Source organism: Nicotiana tabacum, unplaced genomic scaffold (assembly GCF_000715075.1).
Source record: "Nicotiana tabacum cultivar K326 unplaced genomic scaffold, ASM71507v2 Un00050, whole genome shotgun sequence".
In the NCBI taxonomy this organism is placed as follows: domain Eukaryota; kingdom Viridiplantae; phylum Streptophyta; class Magnoliopsida; order Solanales; family Solanaceae; genus Nicotiana; species Nicotiana tabacum.
Window position 1 is genome coordinate 1 of NW_027438288.1, and position 22401 is coordinate 22401.

A 22401-nucleotide genomic window follows, 5' to 3' on the forward strand; every position below is an offset into this window, starting at 1 on the left:
GTGTTATGAGCTGTTGTCTTTCATTGATTCTATTCCTATTAGATTTCCGTATTTATTTTTACTCCGATATTTCATTCTGTCTTATTTCATTATATTTATTCCAGTATGGCCCTGACCTGATCTCGTCACTACTCGACCGAGGTTAGGCTTGGTACTTACTGGGTACCGTTGTGGTGTACTCATGCCCTTTCCTACACATGTTTTTTGTGTGCAGATCCAGGTTCATCTTACCATCCTTATCACTCGTTGAAGTTGCTGCCACTTATTGGAGACTTCAATATACATATGCCTCCTCCTGCATATCCTCGGAGTCCCCCTCTATCCCCCTATGTTCATTTTTCTTTCCTTCTATAGAAATGATGTATAGAAGAGTTAAGACTTCTTAGCAACTTGTGACTTGCGAGTTTCCGGGTTTTGGGAATGTTTTCATACTACTTCAGAGGTGATAATTGTATATGATGAGTGGCATTCAGTTGCTTATTAGATATTTGTTACTGTTAGTAGTTAATGTTCATGCTTTTGTTTCATTTCCGCAAAGTATTAGGCTCATCTAATCGTAGAGACTAGGTGCTGTCATGACAGTTCACGGAGGGAGAAATTGGGTCGTGATGATCTCTGATAGGTGGATAGGCCCCAATTACAGGGGAGACTCTGCCAAAATTTTGGAAATTTAGGGAGTTAGTCAAAAATTTAAAATTGTTGGTGTGTGTTATAGCAACTGAGTCACGTTGGGTGCTAATGGTGAATTTTTACCCTCATTTGAGGACGAATGATCCTAAGTGGGGGAGAATGTAAGGCCCCATTAAAAATTTCCTAATGATTTAAGATTTTAAGGTGCGCCAGTTGTACTTGAGGATAACGTATTCGAGTATTAAAGGAGACCGATGGGATAGGACCACATCACTTTGAAATGAAAATATATGTTTAAGGTGTGTTGGAACATAATAAGGAATTTTGGGAATGGTAGGAATTTGTGTGGAACAAGTTGGATACATTAAGTGGAAAGGATGTCTCGATTAACACATGACCCAACTTCAAACAAATATAAAAACTTCAATATAAAGAGTTAGGTTGTGATATACCTATCAAATTAAAGCCCATTTGAGTCTAATTTCTAACGCTTCAAACCGTTCCTCATTTGGATATTTATACAATAAGTTATGAGCAAATTACCAAAGGCCGGCAGAGGAGTGAACAACAGATGCGAAGTATCCGAGGCCATATCCGAAAGAAGGGTTGGCAGTGAAGCGATGCCATAGCATCCGGTGTAGCATCCGAAACCTAGAAATATGGGCCTATAACTATAATTTCGGGGTTCATTTTTCCCACTTCACTTGGACAAATTTTGGAGCTCTTCTCCACTCTCTCAAGACCACCAACTCCTCTCTTCTTCAAGGTAAGCAATCCCCATTATGTTGGTGTGAAATTCCATCATTTCTACACTAGTATTGATGAAATCTATACATAAAATACTTAGATCTTCAAGAAATTTCTTCAAGAACTCAAATGAGGGTTTTGCAAGTTTTCTTCCAAAAGGTAATCCTACACCCTTAGACTATATGTATGGATATATTATGGGAACACGAGTACGAATTAAGTATTAGAACTTATGGCATGGTGATTGGAAGCCATAAGTTCCCAATTTAACTACATAACCATTGTAGAGATTGAAAGGTGATTATTTGATGGAATTGTATTTGTTGGGTGTGGACGAATGGTCATATATGTGATGTTGGATGTTATGAATTGTTTAAGAATGATGGTGGGATAAATTGTTGGTAAATGGTAGTAGTTGGATGAACTAATTCTATGGTTAAGCGATATAGGGATTCATGCCTACTAGGTGTTTGATAAAATGCCTAAATGGCATAAACTATGGAAATTTTTACTAATGTTGTTCCCATTGGATGTTGTTATTGTAGATTGAAATTTCTTAGTGTAGTGGATCATTGTAGTATCATTAAGTGGCGAATTTCAGGTATGTTAGCTAAACTACTCTCTTAGAATTGAAATACAGGATGTTCCCGTAAGTTTCAAGTATGGTTGTCTCAATTTCCTTATTCTACGTTACAAGATGTTCCTAATAAATTTGATTGTCCCGAATAAGCAAAATGTCAAGAATTATGTATTCAAAATGTGTTAAGAACGTTCCTATCACATTATATTATCCTTTGGGAATGTGTTCAAGAATGATATGTGTATTAAAATGCTATGTCTTTGAGTCATGTTTTAAATGAAGGCTATGACGCCAAATTGTGTGAGAAAATCTCAATATGCTTAAGACTCTTAATTGCTCATATGTGTACCTAAAGTCTTGATTAGAAATGCCTTATTGTTGATAATCTATAAAGATGGTTGGAAGTGAAATAATTGAATTGGGGATATAAAGCGTGGCCAACGTGCCAAGAGTGAAAGTTATACTCATGGCCAATGGTTCCAATGAAATAAGATGATGTGAGTAAGATTATGAAATGAGCTTTGATTCAACTGTTCCAAAATTCACTTCGAAAATAGAATTGCCGAAAAGCTTATGAACACAAGTCATGCCCATATGTGGCTTTTTTAACAAATGCTATGCTTTGTGAGCATTTTCAATGTGTTTTGCGTTCTTTCATATTCGTAAGTGGAAATCGTGTATTTCCCTTTTGGGGAAATGTATTTCAAGTATAAATGGTGTGTTAGGTGTTGATTATTTTAACTTGCGCATCAATTGCCAATGATTTTACTCCATTTCTCGGAAAGAAATCTATTGTGCTTAAATTGTTCATTTCTAATGAACTCAAAGTTGTGATTTTCGGAATATTATATATGTTCATATTTATGATGATGATTCATGATAGGGAAGAAATGAAACTGTGGAATATCAAATACGGCCACCGTGCCTTGAATAAAGAATCTGGTGAATGGGAAAAAGAGCCCAGGAAATATTGTTGTTGTTATTGGTTGAAAGTACTAGTGGAGATTCATACAATGTGAAAGATAGTGAGGTAAATACATTTGTACCTATGTTACCTTTATATGCAAAAACAATAATAATATTTTTGGGAGTATCGATAGTCACCAAGGAAGGGTATGTTGAAATAAGATAACCCCGAAACTACACGTGCCGGTGTAGGAATGGATTGTGATTATTCCCCTTATTTGGGATGATATTGATGTGATAAAATTATTCCCCTTAACTGGGATGAGATGATTGATAGAAAAGGATGATACCGATCCACACGACATTATGGTGAGATGGCCTAGCCGATCAGGTCGTGACCGAACACCATGCCGCACACATGGTGGTGATTGTGCTGGAAATTGTAATTGAAATTGTGATTGTGGTTGATGTCTCTAATGAGATGGCCTAGCCGATAGGATCATGATTGGAATCCGTGCAAAAACTACGGTGGTATTGTTATTGAGAGTGATTGTGGTTGATGTCTCTAATGAGATGGTCTAGCCGATCGGGTCGTGATCAGGATCCGTGCTAAATGTATGGTGGTATTGGTATTGTGAATATTGGTATTGTCAACATTAATATTGTGAACATTGGTATTGTGAACAGTGGTATATCGGTGCTAAATATCTCCCAACAAAAAATAATATTATCATCATATTTTGATTATCACTTTGCAGTGTTATCTTCATATTTTGGGAATTATTATGTTTTAACGTGGCATTTGAATATCATTGGTTGTTGATTGTTGTTTCCATGGTTTTCCCTTTCTTACATTGACATTCTAATTTGAAAGAGGACATTTAGCTTTACATACTATTACTATTCCATATGTACTAATGTCCTTTTGGTCGGGAGTGCTGCATCTTTAATGGATGCAGGTGGTTCTTTAGTGGGCAACTTTGGTCCTTGTTAGCAGTCACTCTCTATTCGGAAGATTTTGGTGAGCCCTACTCTATTCTGGGCCTGATGTCATTTGAGTTGTACATTGTGTTTTAATGTATAGTCAGGGCCTTGTTGCCGGCATTTCCATATTACTCTTTTGTTGTATTTAGAGGCTCCGTAGACAAGTTGTGGGTGGTGTTTGATGTGTGGAATTGAACTAGAAATGTTGGTACTTCGAAAACATGTTTTTCATTATATCTATAAACTTGTAATATTTTGGAAATTATAAATGAAGATACTAATGGAAATGAAATGGGAGTTGTTAATGAAATCTTTTCAGTGTTTGATTAATGGAGTGCATCTCCTCTTTATTCATGGATAAGTTTGGGTAGAAGGAAATCTAACAGGCTTGCTTGACCGGGTTCACTCGGTTGAGCGCCGGTCGCGCTCCCCGAGTTCGGGGCGTGACATATTTTATGGTATATATGTATCCTAAGAACGGTCTATGAAACGCACAGGTGTATTGTGTAAATAAATTCTATGAACGGTCTATGAAACACAGAGGTGCATTGGGTATCAAATCCTATGAACGGTCTATGAAATGTATATGTGTATTGTGTGTGGAATCCTATGAACGTTCTATGTATAATATGATATGTGAACACTAAGGACGGTCTATGAAATGCATAGGGGTAAGATAAGAGAGGGATATGGACGGTCTAGTAAAACGCATTGTACACACACATTGTGTGCCATTTTTATTGGCCTTGTTTGTACATGTTGTTTTAATTACTTTATATTATGTATTCCACGCATAGTTCATATGGCTAAGTTAATCCTAAAAGAAGTTTAAAACGATGTAAGTATAACGAGACTTGAAAATGTTAATCTATGGGATGTTTTGTAGTTTTTGATGTATTTCATAAGCCTCTTATTGAATTACCATGATTCCATATGTTTTTCTGTTTGCCTTACATATGAGTACTATTCCACATGTACTCACGTCCTTTTTGCCGGGGGTGCTGCATCTTTTAATGGATGCAGGTATACTTCTACAGGATGATATGGATCTTTGATAGGAATCTTCTGCACAACAGATTATGGTGAGCCCGCTGCAATTCCAGTGGGCATTCGAGTCTAGTTGGTTTTATGTACTTCGGTATCTATTGTCATAGAAGCTTCATGTACACTGTGGGTCATGTAGTTTATTTTTGAGTTTCATCATGTATTTATGTTCACAGAATTTACAGCTATTTATAAAGCTATGTAACCATCATGACAAAAACATTTATGGGCCATTGAGCTAAATGTATTCAATATGAAAGTCAAGATCTAATTATGTTTTGATAAATCATGCATGAGTTATGATGAGAGGTTGATATAATGTATGCTTGCTCGACAGGGTTCACTCGGTTGAGCGCCGGTCATGCTCCCGAAATTCGGGGCATGACATTGTCGAAGCAGAGACCTTGAAGTCTCCGGAAAGATAACTGAGCGATCATTGGCGTCCGAAATGAGTAAATGTACCTGGATCTGCACAACAATGTGCAGGAGTGTAGTATGAGTACACCACAATGGTACCCAATAAGTATCAAGCTTAACCTCGGTCGAGTAGTCATGAGTCCAGGTCAAGACTCCTACTAGGATAAGAAAAAAAAACTGAAATAAACAAATGATGAGAACAACAAGTAATCAAATACAGACAAATACACGTAAGACAAGAAGGTTGCATCAAGAATTGGTCAATCAACAAGCCTTTTTAGCATAGAATGTACAACAAGAATCACAATCGAGGTACCATAGCTCATAAACTCATTTCAAAATTACAATCACAATCTTTTCTTATACCACCGCGTGAGCCTTACATTTTGATATTTTTTAAAATATTTTTTCCGAAATAGCTACACGCACTTTAGCCCCCTTATGTTGCCGCGTGGCTTCATATAATTCCCCTACTAGCAACACGCACATAAATCCCACTTTATGCCGCCACATGCACATAAACCCCTATCCTTATACCGCCACATGCTCATCAATATCACAACACAATAAAAACTCGCACCAAAAGTGACCATATGCCACAACTTGCCAAAATCAACAATACCAAAGTTTCCACAACATATAGCCCACGGCTCAACCACAATGTGAACAAGAATCTCAATAATAAAAAAAGAATAAGAATTACTCAATAAGGGAGGATATCTCATTATTCAACAACTTCAACCTCAATGTGATAATAGCATTCATAACATCAACTTCAGTAACTCAAAATGAAGGTATTTCCACAAAATGGCAATTTCCTATTTAAATGAACAACGTCAACTTATCAATAAAAGGGATGGTGTGAAATAGTATCTCGATCGAAATGCATGGAATAACTCGATACGAAAAGATATCATGAAATAACAACTATAAATAAGAATAACTCGACAATAAAAGAGGTAACATGACAATAAGAGAGATAACAACTCCAAATAAACCTACAACAATAGTTATCATGCTAGCATTTAGATGACACTGTTCGAGGCTTTATACGAAAGGAGATGTAGATTTCCCATTGGGTGGTTCGAAATTGGGGAAGCAGAGTTGATAGAGTCAGACCTCGTGCATCAGGCTATGGAAAAAGTTAAAATTATTAAGGAGCAGTTGAAGAATGCTCAGCGTCATCAGAAGTGCTATTCGAATGTTCATCGTAGGGATTTGGAGTTCAAAGAAGATGACTGGGTATTCTTGAATGTTTCCCCCATGAAAGGTGTAATGCATTTGGTAAGAAAGGGAAATTAAGTCCGAGGCATGTTGGGCCGTACAGAATCATTTAGAGAATCGATGAGGTGGCGTACAAGCTTGATCTACCACTTGAAATGTCATTTGTGCACCCGGTATTTCATGTGTCTATGTTGAAGAAAGTAGTTGGAGACCCGACAGTCATTTTTTCGGTTAAAACTATTGAGGTTAATGAGTAATTAACTTATTAAGAGATTTCAGTTTCTATTATTGATCGACAAGTCCGAAAGTTAAAAAATAAAGAAATTGCCTACGTGAAAGTACTATGGAGATACCAATCGGTTGAATAGGCTACTTGGGAGGCCGAGAAAGAAATGAAGAAAAATTATCCTTATTTGTGTTCTATGAAAATTCTAAAGGGTTGCCTTCTATGAATAATGTCTCATTTGTAAAATTGATGTTAAAGGTGTTCCTTTCTGGCAATATATTTCTTATGAGGCCATAATTGGTGTTGTTTTGTGTTATGTTACCTCATTGGATTATATATATGTTTATAGGATGTGTTTCTGGGGTTCTCTGGCATGTGGTTAGGCCCAGTTACAAGGGAGACTCTAGCGAAATTTCTGAAATTTAGGGAGTTAGCCAAATTTTGAAACTACGGGTGAATGTGAATTAAGAGTTGGGCCACATTTGATGCTAATAATAGATTTTGACCCTCATTCTACGACGGATGATCCTAAGTGGGGGATAATGTAAGGCCCTATAAATTTTTGCAAAGGAAAAATAATGTTTCGTGGTGCAGAACTTGGCTTACTTGTTTGAGGAAAGTAAAGGAAAACTTTGGACAGCAAAATGCATTTCTGCGGCCCACTATGAGGTCGCGTAATTACTTTGCGGACCACATAATGGTCGCATAGTGAGGCAGGGATGAGCCTGTTTGGAGGTCAGGTTTGCGGCGCATTATGCGACCGCAGACCAGTTTTGCGGTGCATTATGCGACCACAGAACAAGTATGCAGGCCGCATAATGACCGCAGACTAGGTTAGTCATGCCCATGTTTAGAGGCCAATTATGCATCCTGTTTCAGAGCTTCATTTTTGGGTTTTTATAACCCGACCCTACTTTGTTAAATAGACGCAACAGGCCATTTTTAGCTAAAATATGACATTTTTAGAGTGAGAGAGTTCTTTAGAGTGAGAGAGTGCCCTAGAGAGTGATCTTCAACAAATTGTCCTTCAATTATTGCTCGATTCTTTGATGATTAACAAGGAAAACTCACTAGGTCTTCATCCTAGAGGTAAGATTCTACACCCTAACCCTTAATCTCGAATTTTACCTAGAATTGGGTATTTAGTAAAATGATTCTTGGGTATGGGAGTTGGTTATTTTGCATGCATGTGTTATCAATGGGTGTAGGAAAATTATTGAGCTAAAAATGTTAAAGAGATAGGGTTGTGGGATGATGGAATACTCCTTAAAAGGACCTTGAAACCTTAATGCACACCTAGTGTTTGATAAAATGCTCAAATGAGCTAGAACCATGATCATCTTCCTAATTTTGGTTCAACTTGTTATATTTCTAAAATAGATTAAAGTTGCTAAGAATTCCGGAATATTTTAGAGTTTAAGGAAGCTCAATTGAGGTATGTTGGCTAAACTCTTCTTTAAGAATTGGAACCCCAATATCCTTGTTAGTTCCAAATACAATGGTTTATGGGCTTTTGGATGACGTGGTTCAGGCTAGGATCTCTTGCGGTGATCTTTGGTTTAGGATCATAGTATACCGACAAGGAGAATTGTTAACTTGAAGGCAAGTTGAGGAGGATTCAAAGATATTGGTCAGCTTGGTAGTGTAGGGTCAGCATAGTAATAAAGGTAATTGGTTCCTTTGGTGTAGTGATGCTTTACCAGTGTTTTGTGATAATACACTTGGGTTTGACGGCTTGCGTGACTTGGTTAAGTTGGGAAAATTCAGTTCTGATTGCTTAGTTATGCGTGGATGGGTCTTGAATAGTTCTTGATAGTGTTGAGGACAACTTGGGTTGGATGTCTGCCAGCAGCATAAGGAACATGTTGCATGTTGTAATTTTTCTCCTGTTTGGGGTCACGAGTTCTAAATAGCATGGACGGTTTCAGATGTTTAGAAGAATGCTAGCATTATCTAGTACCACCTAAGAAGGGTGTGCACTCCAAAAGGTGCATTGTGCTTTGACCTGCAGAGGCCTAACATGTATTATGGTAATGGCCTGATTGATTGAATGTTGATGTTCAGATTTATCTATGTGGCAATAAAGAATTATTGTATTCTAAGGATTTGAAAATGAAGAGGATTCTCAAAGTCATGTGTTATAGATCGATTATTGTGCATATTTCTATTGTTATCTACCTATTTTGGGAGGATCGGAATTGATTTGGAGGCCATTGGTGGGCCTAACGAGAATGTGTATTCTACATCAGGTCGGATTTGTCTACCCAACACAGTTACTGTGGATGGATGTGTTATCATTTGGAGTAGATCTTATTCATGTTCTGATATGTTCCATGTGTTACTCTCATATGGTATGATGGGTTGTGATCTATTGATTACTTTTACCTGATGCGATTCTATGGTGGCCTTGTTGCAAAATTTGAGCGAGATGATTCTCGGGGTGTTGAATGGTTGATTGCGCCTTGGTTTGGTCTTTCTATTTGTGGTATATTATGCTATCCATTTTTCCATGGTTAATGTCATGTACTTCGCGTGTTTGTTGTTGATATGTATATGGTTGTTGATAGTGAGCATCACGACCCGACGTATCTTATGTGTACATGTGGTTCGATTGGGTCACGTATCATATCAGAGTTATGTTGGGATATGATCCTTTGGGCTTAATTCTTGTGTTGTTTTTCTCGCTTGTGTGATGGCTTCATTGCATTGCGCTTCATGGTGGTATCTGCTTAGCTTGCGGGGCAGTTCTCTCATTTGATTCTCTTCAATTATCGGGGGTACATCGAATTTGTCGCTTGTTTGGTGCACTTATTGCATGTTAAGCGGCTCTAGGTAGGATTTGTGTGGCATATTGGTGAGTAGCTTGTATTGGATGAGGTGAAGTTATTGGGCCTGAATGTAGTGCCATAACATTTGATTAAGCTATGTTTGGAACTATAGTGTCTTTAGTCGGCCTAGATTTTTCCTTTGGTTCTCGTCGGGCCAGAAAGCTCCATGACTGGTTGATGTGATGGGGGGTTATACGTTTCTGAGTGTTTCTTTCATCATTGGTTGAATTTGAAGACTTGGAACAAGGTTTTTATTGATAGGATGTTAGATACCGGTACAATATTTGATATTTGAATGACTATTGCGGTCGAAAGTTATGGCTATGTGTATCTAAGTTATGTGGAATATTATTTGAATACACTTGGTTTATGGTTATGGCTTGATGCAGCTTAATACTGACTTATACAACATATAGATGCGAGAATCATGTCTCAAAATTAATTTGGGAAGTTGGAGATTAAGTTCTAAAGGTTGTGAGCTAATGTTAAGGTAATGATTATCATTTAGATTGTGTTGTCAGACTTATATAGATTTGGATTAAGTGAGATCACCCGTGGGTATTATCATGGTGAGTTTATACAGTGACTTGATGGCTTTGTGACGATTCTTCGCACATTCGAGTATGAACACATGTTTAAGTAGGGGAGAATATATTGACCCGACAAGTTGTTATAAGAATTTGTATTCAGTTAGGTGGTTTGAGGAAATGCGTAGAAATGTATGGTGTGTTATGACTTGTGTGTATCGTTTGTTTTGGTTCCTCAGCAGTTCGTGATTGATTTGGAAGAATGATTATCAACTAGGAAGCTTTAAGTTGGAAGAGTTAAACAAGCTTGAATTTTGTGTATTTGACCTCGGGACGGAGTTTGAATTATTCTAATAGGGCCATATGGTAATTTTGGACTTAGGCATATGCCCGAAATTGGATTCAGAGGTTTTTAGGCTTATTTGGTACTTTTGGCAAAAGTTGATAATTTGAAGGTTTATAATTTTCCTAAGTTTCCATGGTTTGACTTTATGTCTATCGGGATCGAATTTTGGTTTTGTGACTTTGTACAACTTAGTTTTTTCATATGGAACATGTCTGCAAAATTTGGTGTCATTCCGAGTTTGTTTAATAGGAATTAGACGTATGTTGTCTTTCTGCAATTGTTAAGTTTCATTGTAATTTTCCTGTGTTATGTTGTCTGATTCATGGTTGTGGACGTTATTTTTGTATTTTGATCGCGCAAGTAAGTTCGAATGATGATTAAGTACTTGTGAAAATGGTTGGAGTGGAGCACTGAGGGCTCGGGTGAGTTTTGGACGCGACCCAGAGAGTTTGAGAGAGGTTTGGATTTTTGCAAGTGTTTTGTTCTCGCATTTGCGAGGAAATGGTCGCATTTGCGATTACTGCATTTGCGATGTTGCTCGCTTTTGCAGTGTTGCGCTAGGGGACAAACTTTTGCAATGGGTTCTGGGTTCGCATATGCGAACCCCTGATCGCATTTGTAATGGGGAGTTGGGACTGGAGCAGGCCGCTTTTTTGATTGCTTTCTCGCACTTGCGAGCTTGCTAGGTTCGCATTTGCGGACCAGTTGTCGCATTCGCGATAGGCTCAGGGTTGAGGTTGGCTTTGCATTTGCGATGCCTGTGTCACATTTGCGAACCTCTTATCGCAAATGCGACATCTGCATCTGACTATATGTAGTGTATTTTGGGACATAGCTTCATTCATCACATTTTTTAGCCCTAGACTCGGTGGAAGGTGATTTTGAAGAGTCATTTTCATACAAACTATTGGGTAAGTGATGTTGATCCTTTTTTAATACATAACATTATCGTTTAGGAGATTTAACATCTAATCCATGGAATTTGAAGAGAAATTTTGGGAAATTGTTTCAACAACAACAACCCAGTAAAATCCCACAGATGGGGTCTGGGAGGTTAGAATGTACTTAGACCTTACCCATACCCCAAAGGGGTAGAGAGGCTATTTCTAGGAGACCCTCAACTCAAGAAGACGAAAATAGACAATAGTGTCGGTGACAATAACAAAAATAAAAAAAATAATATAAGCATCATAGAAAAACGAAAATAGATGGAAAAGTAATAACAACAACAAGAAATAATGCCACAGTACAGTGAAAAAATAGAAAATAGTGCGGAGATAACATACACCACTAATAGTACAAGACAATACCCTAAAAGACTAATCCTCCCTTCGGAACGAAGGAGAAAAATGCTTGACTCCTTCCTAACCTTCAACCCTAATGCTCGACCTCCACACCTTCCTATAAAGAGCCATGTCCTCGAAACTCTGAAGCTGAGTCGTGTCCTGCCTGATCACTTTACTCCAATACTTCGTAGGCCTCCCTCTACCTCTTCTCATAACTGCCAAAGACAATCGCTGAAACCTCATAACTGGATCATCTTGGCTTCTCATCCGCATGTGCCCGAACCATCTAACCATCGCTTCCCGCATCTTCTCATCTATGGGAGCCAAGCCCAACTTCTCCTGAATATCTTCATTCTTAATCTTATCCAACCTAGTGTGCTCACACATCCATCTGAACATACTCATCTCTCCTACTTTCATCTTTTGGATACGGGAATTATTGACTAGCCAATACTCTACCCCATAATATATGGCCAGTCTAGCCACCTCCTTATAGAACTTGCCCTTAAGTTTCGGTGGCACATTCTTGTCACACAGTACTGCAGACGATAACCTTCATTTCATCCACCCCACCCCTATATGATGTGTGACATACTCATCTATCTCTCACCCCCCTGGATAATTGACCTAAGGTATTTGAAACTACCTCCCTTGGAGATGACTTGTGAGTCAAGCCCCACGTCTAATTCTTCTTCTCATGTCATGTCGCTGAAATTGGACTCCAGATATTCAGTTTTAGTCCTACTCAAATTCAAACCTTTAGACACGAGGGTCTGTCTCTAAACCTCCAACCTCTCGTTAACGCCGCCTATCATCTCATCAATCAAAACTTTATCATCAGCAAACAACATACACCAAGGCACCTCCCCTTCAGTATATGATGTAATAAGCTCGCAGCTTTACAAGACTCAGAGGGTCTCCCCTAAGTACTACAAGGAAAGACTTGCTAAGGAAATAAGGAAGAAAGCTTCAATCTACGCATAGTAACTTGAAGAAGACATGACCTTGTAACAACAGTCTCACTACAATATTGGATGCACTCCATAAGAAAATGGCCCCTATCGTGACTAATGAACTGAAGTCAAAAGTGATGTTTGAAATCATATGAGTTACAGGGAATCCAGTATTTGCGAGCACTAAGATAAGCTAAGTATCCATGCAGCAAGTGGCAGAACGATCAGGAAAAGTAATTGCTTACATTTAAAGACAACTGAGAAGGCACGGAAGGAAGTATATGGTGCTAGCAAGTTAAAAGAAGGTTACGAGTGGTATGAATAGATATGTGTAGGTCGCAAGCAAAAGTATGATAGAGCAACAAGGTTTTAGCTATAGGAGTAAGGATTGGAAAAGATGAGTGAGAAGGCGACAAGAATAGGTAAGGCCTCGGGATTAAGCCGATCAAAACAAGAGAGTTGATGGTTTCCTAATGTTATAAACAACTCAGTATAGCCTTAATGAACTCAAATGAGTCTAAGACTAGGAGCAATTAGAAAAGATGACATGTTGCCCTAGTAGTAGAGTAAGGGTGTAGTTGTGATTGATCAGAGGATGACATTTATGACTTTGATTGAGTAATGATTTAAAAAAAATGGATTTCATAAATTGCAAAGATTAGAATCCCCCCCCCCTTGTAAGATGAAACACATTGGCATGCTATGAATCCCCGATGCGACTTGTACCCTAGTGACAATGTATTACGTAAGAGGTTTCAAGTTATCAGTTGTTAATTATGGATTAACATTAAGATGAATCAACAATGGATGGATAAAACTTACAAAGTATGAGATGTGATTAGGCCATCAGTCTTAAGATGAACAGTGATGAGGAAGCATTAGAGGACTTAGATTTATACATATAGGATAAGCTAAGAAAGAGTAACCTGGAGTTGGGCAATAGATCTCGGGTAATAATAAACTTAAGCAAGTGCTATGGTATAGTATAACCTACCTAGATTTAGTTAAGCCACAAGCACATATAACCGAGGCTATGAAACAAGATATAAAAATAGTCGTAAGTTCGACAAAGTACCAAGCAAAGGACTTCAGTACACCTATAGATGCCTAAAATGATAGCTTGTCTTAGTTCTATACATGTTAACAAAGTGCAGCCTAGAGATTGGCTAAAGGTTGGAGGAAAAAGAAGAGAAGGGTCACATAGTCGCACATACAAGGAAAAGGTCATACAGGATGCATGATAGAAGGTAACAATAGTTACTAGATTGGATGAATTCCGACCACAAGTCGTGGTGCGAGAATGAGGCCTAAAGGGGGAAATTCCCCGGCCTTCAGATTTAGTCGCAGAACAGTTGCATAGATGGCAAGGAAAATATTAAAGTATTCGTAAGAGTTATAGTTATGAGACTAATAAGACCATAAGTCAGCATTCGAAGATGAATGTTCCAAAGGGGGGAATGATGTTACACTCCATGTTTTCATACGTGAGAGTACATCGTTAGACAATTGATGTAAGCTCAAAAATGAGATTATATTTGAAAGAACATAAAAAGTTAATAATGTTACCTTGGAGGTTATAAATATTTAAGATCATGAATAACAAGTACAAAGAGTGTTGGAAGGCTTAGAAGCTAAGCGAATACAAGAAAATAAGTATCATCGAAAGTCGACAAGTTGGGAATGTTATAACATGTACTTTTGGGGTGAGGCTAGGGTTATTAACATGATAAAGAGGTTATGTTATTATTTATTTAATTCATATGATAGTCTTATGTTATGTTTTGAAGCTAAGCGAGTTGTGGAACATAAGTTGAAAAAGATCATCACAAGTTACATTCATAAATGTACTGAATATTAGGTCAAATGTAGCGGAGCTCTTATCCCAATATACAAAGAATTACAGGATTTTCCACCTAACAAATTGAATATTTATGAGTCTAATTTCTAACACATTACACTGTTTGTTGATACGACATTAGAGTATAGAGATATTCGCATTTTCGCGAGAGTGCACGAGCAGCTCCCAATGGGACCCACTTAGGTGGTGGACGACCCTTGAACATTTTAACGGGGTTGGACGCCTCATTTTTGGCTATTTTCGACCAAGGAAATTTCCCAAACTCTATGAACACCTCACTATCAGCTCTCCAAGGTTCCAAGTCTAATCCAAGGTGGTTTTACCTAAACCTATCCTCAAAAGTTAGCCTAAGTGAAGAAAAACGTTTCTATGGTGTTGTGATGCCGTTAAGGGTGCTTGTTAGATAGGGAAAGCTTTGGTTCGAGTTTTTTTATGATTATTTAAGGTATGTATAACACTATATTTCTTGGGATTAAGCTTATATGTGTGTTGGTTAACTTATTTGGATGAAGAATTACAAGATAGAACTTGAAGTTGTATAAGATGTTGTTGTCTCTTATCGGACTATTTTGGAGTTGTGTATATGACATCATATGGCTGGAAATCACGGGGAATGGCTTGGTTATAAAGTTCGTATTGTTGTTATGCTAGTAAATAGTTTTAGGATGTTGATGATGTTTTAAATAGGAGAATAAGCAACCACACAATACCTAAAAGTTATCCATATTGTTGTAATATCTTGTTGGGTTGTTTAATGTTACTTTTATGATGGATATAAGGTTGCAATGTCATGCCAATATATGATTTTATATTCTAGACTGTCTGAAGGTTGTTTAAGTATAAGGGAGATGGTAAAAAGAGTTGGGGTTTGGTTCCAATCCAAGCTTACCGCTTGTCGTATTAAGTAATAGTTTTGTTGGGGACATTTGTGCACTTGTTGTTATGTAGGGTGGATTGTGTTGTTGAGCTGTTCGGTTTATTGTGGTGCTGAAAGTATATAGTTGAAAATCGTATGCAATCTTGTTGGTTTTATGGACTTGTGGAAAGAAAGGAAAATAAAGGAGATGCTGCCTATTTTAATAATAAATAAGCTTGTCGTTCGTTGTACGATAGTTGCATCTTTCGTAGCTTATCGATTGCATTATTATCATTGTTGTAGATTAAAGTACGATGAGACAATTTGAACGTGGTCATTGGATAGACTGTGATAAGACACGTTAAGGCTATCTCTTCTTTCCTTTTGGAATGAAACGTTAAGACTATGGTCATTTGAACGTTAAGAACGTGGTCATTCGAGTCCTTTACTCCATGTTTCTTTCACGTCTTTTATATAATTCTTTTCATGCCTTACATACTCCGTACTCTATTAGTACTGAAGTCCCTTTTTCCTGGGGACACTGCGTTTCCTGCCAGAAAGTCCCGATAGACAGGTTGACAGTCCTCCTAGTAGGCTATCTGCTCAGTGGAAGGTGTTGGTGCACTCCATTTGTTCAGGAGTTGCCTATTTGGTCAGTATGATCTGGGCATGTATTGATTGGTATGGCGGGGCCCTTTCCCGACCATTATGATTTTGATGTACTCTTAGTGGCTTGTAGACATATGTCATATATATGGGTACTTGTATGGCCTTGTGAGCCTATGTTTTGAGTGTACAAATGTTCATGTCAGCCTTATAGGCCCTTATGGCACATGGATAAGTTTCTATATCATGTTGGATCGTCCTATGTCGAGTATTCCTTTACGTTGTATTCTGGTTATCTCATGACGAACCTCCTGTCCTACTTACCCATGATGGTGTGATATAAAAGATACGTTACATTGGTACTCGATTGAGTAAGGCACAGGGTGCCCTTCGTGACCCTCCGATTTGGGTTGTGACAATAAGGCCTTTTAAGGAGCCATCTAAATACTCGATATGTAGCTGTTATTGTAGGCGAACTTTGCAAGCAATAGCAACTGATCCTATGAACCCCTGAAATCCATAACATAGGCACATAGCATATCCTCCAAGATCAGAATGGTTGTCTCGGACTGCCCGTCTGTCTGGGGTTTGCAATGTTCTACTCAACTCAACTTGTGTGCCTAACTCACGCTACACATCTCTTCAAAAATACAATGTAAAGAGTGTTCCTCAATCAGAGATAATGTACACCAGCACACCATGGAGACAAACAATCTCACGGATATAGATCTGAGGAGCAAGATGCTCTGAAAAATAGGTAGGTACAACCGGAATGAAGTGTGCAGACTTGGTCAGTCTATCCATAATAACCCACACTGCGTCAAATTTCTTCAAAGTCTGTGGGAGCCTAACAACGAAAATCCATGGTAATACGATCCTACTTCCTCTCTAGAATCTCAAGTCTCTAAAGCAAAATGCCCGACCTCTGATGCTCGTACTTCACCTGTTGACAGCTCAAACACCGAGCTACATACTCTACTATAACTTTCTTCATTCTTCTCCACTAATAGTGCTGACTCAAATCCTGATACATCTTGGTGACACGTGGATGAATGGAATACCGCGAAGTGTGAACCTCCTCAAGGATAGACTCATGAAACCCATCCACATTAGGCATACATATCCGGCCCTACATCCGTTACACCCCCATCTTCTCTAATAGAAATATCTTTGGCATCGCCATTCTGCATTGTGTCCTTAAGGGCAAGCAAATAGGGGCCGTCATACTGACCCGCTCTAATGTGCTCATACAGAGAAGACCGAGAAACCACGCAAGCAAGTGTAATGCCCCAAAGTCAGGGTGCACGACCGGCGCTCAACCGAGATAACCCGACCGAGCAAGACTGTACATTACCTCTTACCCGAACCTATTCAAGAATAACAGTAAAAATTCATTAATTAAGAGGTGAGGAGGATCATGTAAACAACAACTAAAACTCGTTATCAGTAGTTACATCATTTATAAGTTTCAAAATACATACTCTTTCACAGTTTGATGTGGAACGTGTGATACAATTACAACATTACCAATTTGACATTCCCCATACTAACATACCATCCACGCTATGTCTATGGAGCCTCTATTAGATACAAAAGAGTATAATGATAGTGCTGACAAAAAGGCTCTGGCTATACCTCAAAACATGGTGATAAAATGAACAAAAGGTACATGACCCCGAGTGAAGTGGGCTCACCAAATCAGCTGGGAAAAGAGTGTAGTGCTATCGCTGATCAATATCGCCTGTTGTGGAACAACCTGCATCCATTAAAGATGCAGCGCCCCCAGCAAAAGGGACGTTAGTACTGTTGAATAGTACTAGTATATATGACTAAACACTCTCTCAAAGAAACGAGCAGTAATGCAAGTAAGGATAATTATAATATCAGTTAAATCCTCAAACAATTACCAAATATCAAATTAGAGAAAAGATAGGTTTTAAATAAATTTCCAAATTTTATGTTGGGAAATCTTTGGTACCGGTATACCACTATTCAAAATTTCAATTACTATTTCTAACAGAGTCACCACAATGTGTGCGGCATGGCATCCGATCATGACCCAATCGGCTAGGATGTCTCATGCGAGACATCAATCAAATCACAATTTCAATTACCATTCTGACACAGGCACCGCCATGTGTGCGACATGGTGTCCGATCACGACCCAATCGGCTAGGACGTCTTATGCGATACATCAACCAAATCACAATTTCAATTACAATTCTAACACAGTCACTGCCATGTGTGTGGCATGGTGTCCGATCACTACTCGATCGGGTAGACAGTCTCATGTGAGACATCACCCTATTCTATCAATCACCCCGTTTCATATTTCTTGCACATCTCTTCATTTCATTGGCACTAATGGTCACAATTGTATTATTTCTCTTGGCACATTATCCGTGTTTCATATTTAACATTTCATATTTCATATTTCGCATTATGTGATTCGTATTTCTTGTTTCATATTTCATGCACGCATTTTTACTTTCAACCATCATCATGGACTTTCCAACAACAAGTCATTTCTATTCAAGACATTTTAGCACACATTTGAGCAAATAGGAATTTTAGGCACATTACGATTTCTTACACAAGCTTTCATTAGCTTTCCTTTGAAACAACACTTGAGGTGATGGCATTTAGATATGCAAGCCCTAATTTGAACACATTCTCAAATAGTAGTACAACATAACAAGAGCATTTGAATTACATATTGATCACGAATGTCTTTTGACACCAGCATATCTGGGTAATCGATTCACAATAAGCAACTCGGGACTTACATGGATATTGTGGGGTTAAATTTTAAGAGAAGAGTTTATCCAACATACCTTACTTGAGCTTCCTTAACTTTAAATATTCCGAAAATCTTAAAAACTTCAATCTATTCTAGAAAAGTAGCAATTTGAACCAAAATTAGGAAAATGATCATGGTTCTAGCTCATTTGTGCAATTTATCAAGCACTAGGTGTAGATTAAGATTTCTAGGTCCTTTTATGGAGGATTCCTTCATCCCACAACCCATTCTTTACTATTTTAGCTCAACAATCTCCCTACATCCCATGATCAATCATGCATGCAAAATAAGCCACTTTCATACCCATGAATTATCTTACTGCTTGCCCATTTATAGTAAAATTTCGAAATTAAGAGATAGGGTGTAGAATCTTACCTCTAGGATAAAGACCTAGCGTGCTTCTCTTGTTAATTCTTCCAAGATTTTGAGTAAGAATTAGGCAATAATTAATTGAGGAACTCTCTCCCTCTCTAGAGCCTTTTTCTCTCTCTCCAAATACCAAGTTCTCCGTTCACAAATGGTCCATAGGGTCTAAATAATGAAATGGGGTCGGGTTATAAAAACCCAAAAATGAAACTCCAAAATGGGATCTGCGGTCGCATATGCGACCTCATAATGCTTCTGCGATCCGCGGAAACGGCCGCAAAATAACTCTTCGGAACTGGGCTGGTCTGCCCTACTCTGTGACCGTTATGCGCCGCAGACCTATTTCGCGGTCGCATAATGCGTCGCAGAACCTCCCTCTTCAAAATTTCCAACCTGGCTCTCCAATCAGTGTACGGCCAGCGAAATCGTTTTGCGATCGCATAGTGTGCCGCAAAATGACATCCAAAATGGCCCAAATGACTGCCTCACTCTACGGCCATTATGTGGCCTGTAGAGAGATTCTACGGTCACATAATAGGCTGCAGAAATGCCCAATTCTGCCAAATATATTCCTCCAACAATCATTAACACATATGCCTACCTCGGCACCACGAAACCTCATTTGTTTTTAGGAAAACATTTATGGGGCCTTACATCAAGAACCCTACTAGGCTCCGAAAAGTCAAGTCTCGGAAATTGATTAGCAAAGCATGAACATACATGGCTAGTTGTCTCTCTGCTACCGCAAAATATGTCAAATTGCCCATACTCTGAGCCTTTATACTCAAGGCATGGACCACCTTATTGGCCTTCTCGGGATGATACCAAATGATGATATGATAGTCTTTCACCAATATTAACCATCTTCGCTGCTCCAAATTAAGGTTCTTCCGCTTGAACAGATACTGGAGACTCCGATGGTCGGTATAGACCTCACATGGAACAACGTATAGATATTGCCTCCAAATCGTCAATGCGTGAACAATAGATACCAATTTTAAGTCATTCACAGGGTAATTCTTCTCAAGCTGCCGATAGTCAATACACATTCTCAGTGGCCCATCTTTCTTCCTTGCATAATGCACCGCATGACTGGTCTGCAGTCGCATAATGTGCCGCAAACCAGACCGCCAAACGGGCCCATCCCTACCTCACTCTACAGCCATTATGCAGTCTACAGAGTGATTCTGCGACCGCATAGTGGGCACAAAAATGCATTTTTCTGCCCAACTTTTTCTTTTACTTTCCTCAAACAAGTAAGCCCAGTTCGGCACCACGAAACATTATTTTTCCTTTGCGAAATTTTATGGGGCCTTACATCTATTATTGTCATGCCCCAAACTCGGGGAGCGTGACCGGCGCTCAACCGAGTAAACCCGGCTGAGCAAGCCCGTTAGATTTCATTCTACCTAAACTCATTCATGAAATAATATTAGATGTACTCCATTAATAAGACACTGAAAAGATTTCATTAACAACTTCCATTCATTCCATTAGCAAATTCGTTCATAATTTCCAAAGTATTACAAGTTTATAGATTTAATGAAAAACATGTTTGCCAAATAGCAATAATTTTAGTTCAGTTCCCAACATCATACACCACCCACAACCTGTGTACGGAGCCTTTAAATATGACAGAAGAATAGTATGGAAGTGCCGGCAACAAGGCCCCGGCTATACCTCAACACACAAAGTGTAACATCAAGTGACATCGAGCCCAAAATAGAATAGGGCTCACCAAAACCTGCCTAATAGGGAATAATTGCTAACGAGGACCAAAGCTGCACCACTGATGAATCACCTGCATCCATTGAAGATGCAATGCCCCCGGCAAAAGGGACGTTCTTACATATGGAATAGTACTAGTATGTAAAGCTAACTGTCCACTTTCAAAATAGAATACCAATGTAAGAAAGTGAAATTTATAGAAGCAACAAATCACAATCAATGATATTCAAATGTCAAGTTAAAACAAAATAATTTCCAAAATATGAAGATAACACTGTGAAGTGGTAATCAAATTATGATGATAATATTATTTTTGGTTGGGAGATCTTTAGCACCGATATACCACTGTTCACAATACCAATACCACTGTACTTTTAGCACGGAGTCCGATCACGACCAGACCAGCTAGGCTATCTCATTAGAGACATCAACCACAATTACTATCAATCCCAATACTACCGTAATTTTAGCACGGAGCCCGATCACGACCCGACCGGCTAGGCTATCTCATTAGAGACATCAACCACCATTACTATCAATACCAAAACCACCGTAATTTTAGCACGGAGTCCGATCACGACCCGATCGGCTAGGTTGTCTTATTTGAAGACATCAACTAGAATCTCAATTTCAATTTCCATTTCCAGCACAATCACCACCATGTGTGCGGCATGGTGTCCGATCATGACTCGATCGGCTAGGTTGTCTTATTCGAGACATCAACCCTTTTATATCAATCAATCTCATCCAAATTAAGAGGAATAATTTTATCACATCAATCTCATCCCAAATAACGGGAACAATTCACAAAAATAACATAGGTGCAAATGTATTTACCTCATCATCTTTCACATTGTATAAATATCCACTAGTATTTTCAACCAATAACAACAACAATATTTCCTTGGCTCTTTTGGCCATTCACAAGATTCTTTATTCAAGGCACGGTGGCCATATTTGATATTTCACACTTTTATTTCTTCTCTCTGATGTATCATCATCATAAATATCAACATACATATAATATTCTAGAAATCACAACTTTAAGTTCATTAGAAATGAACAATTTAAGCACAGTAGATTTCTTTCCGAGAAATGGAGTAAAATAATTGGCAATTGATGCACGAGTTAAAATCATCAACAAATAACACACCATTTATTCTTGACATATTTTTTCCCACAAAGGGAAATACACAATTTCCACTCACGAATATGTAAGAACGCAAAACACATTGAAAATACCCACAAATCATAACGTCTGTTAAAACAGCCACATATGAGCATGACTTGAGTTTATAAGCTTTTAGGCAATTCTATTTTCGAAGTCAATTCGGAATAGTTGAATCAAGGCTCATTTCATAACCGTTCTCACATCATTTTATTTCATTGGCACCATTGGCCACAAGTATAACTTTCACTTATATCAATCATTGCATTTCATACTTATTTCACATCTTTTAATTCGATTGGCACCATTGGCCACAAGTAT

General features: G+C 38.4%; 1 protein-coding gene across 1 annotated transcript; it reads right to left on the minus strand.

The window, feature by feature from the left end:
• Window positions 1-11856: 11856 nt before the first annotated feature.
• LOC142178921 (uncharacterized) lies at window positions 11857-12165 on the minus strand (the record flags this gene model as incomplete). The annotated part of the gene is made up of 1 exon (XM_075248738.1): window positions 11857-12165. A coding segment is annotated over exon 1 (309 nt), but the record flags the coding sequence as incomplete, so codon positions are not given.
• Window positions 12166-22401: the final 10236 nt, after the last annotated feature.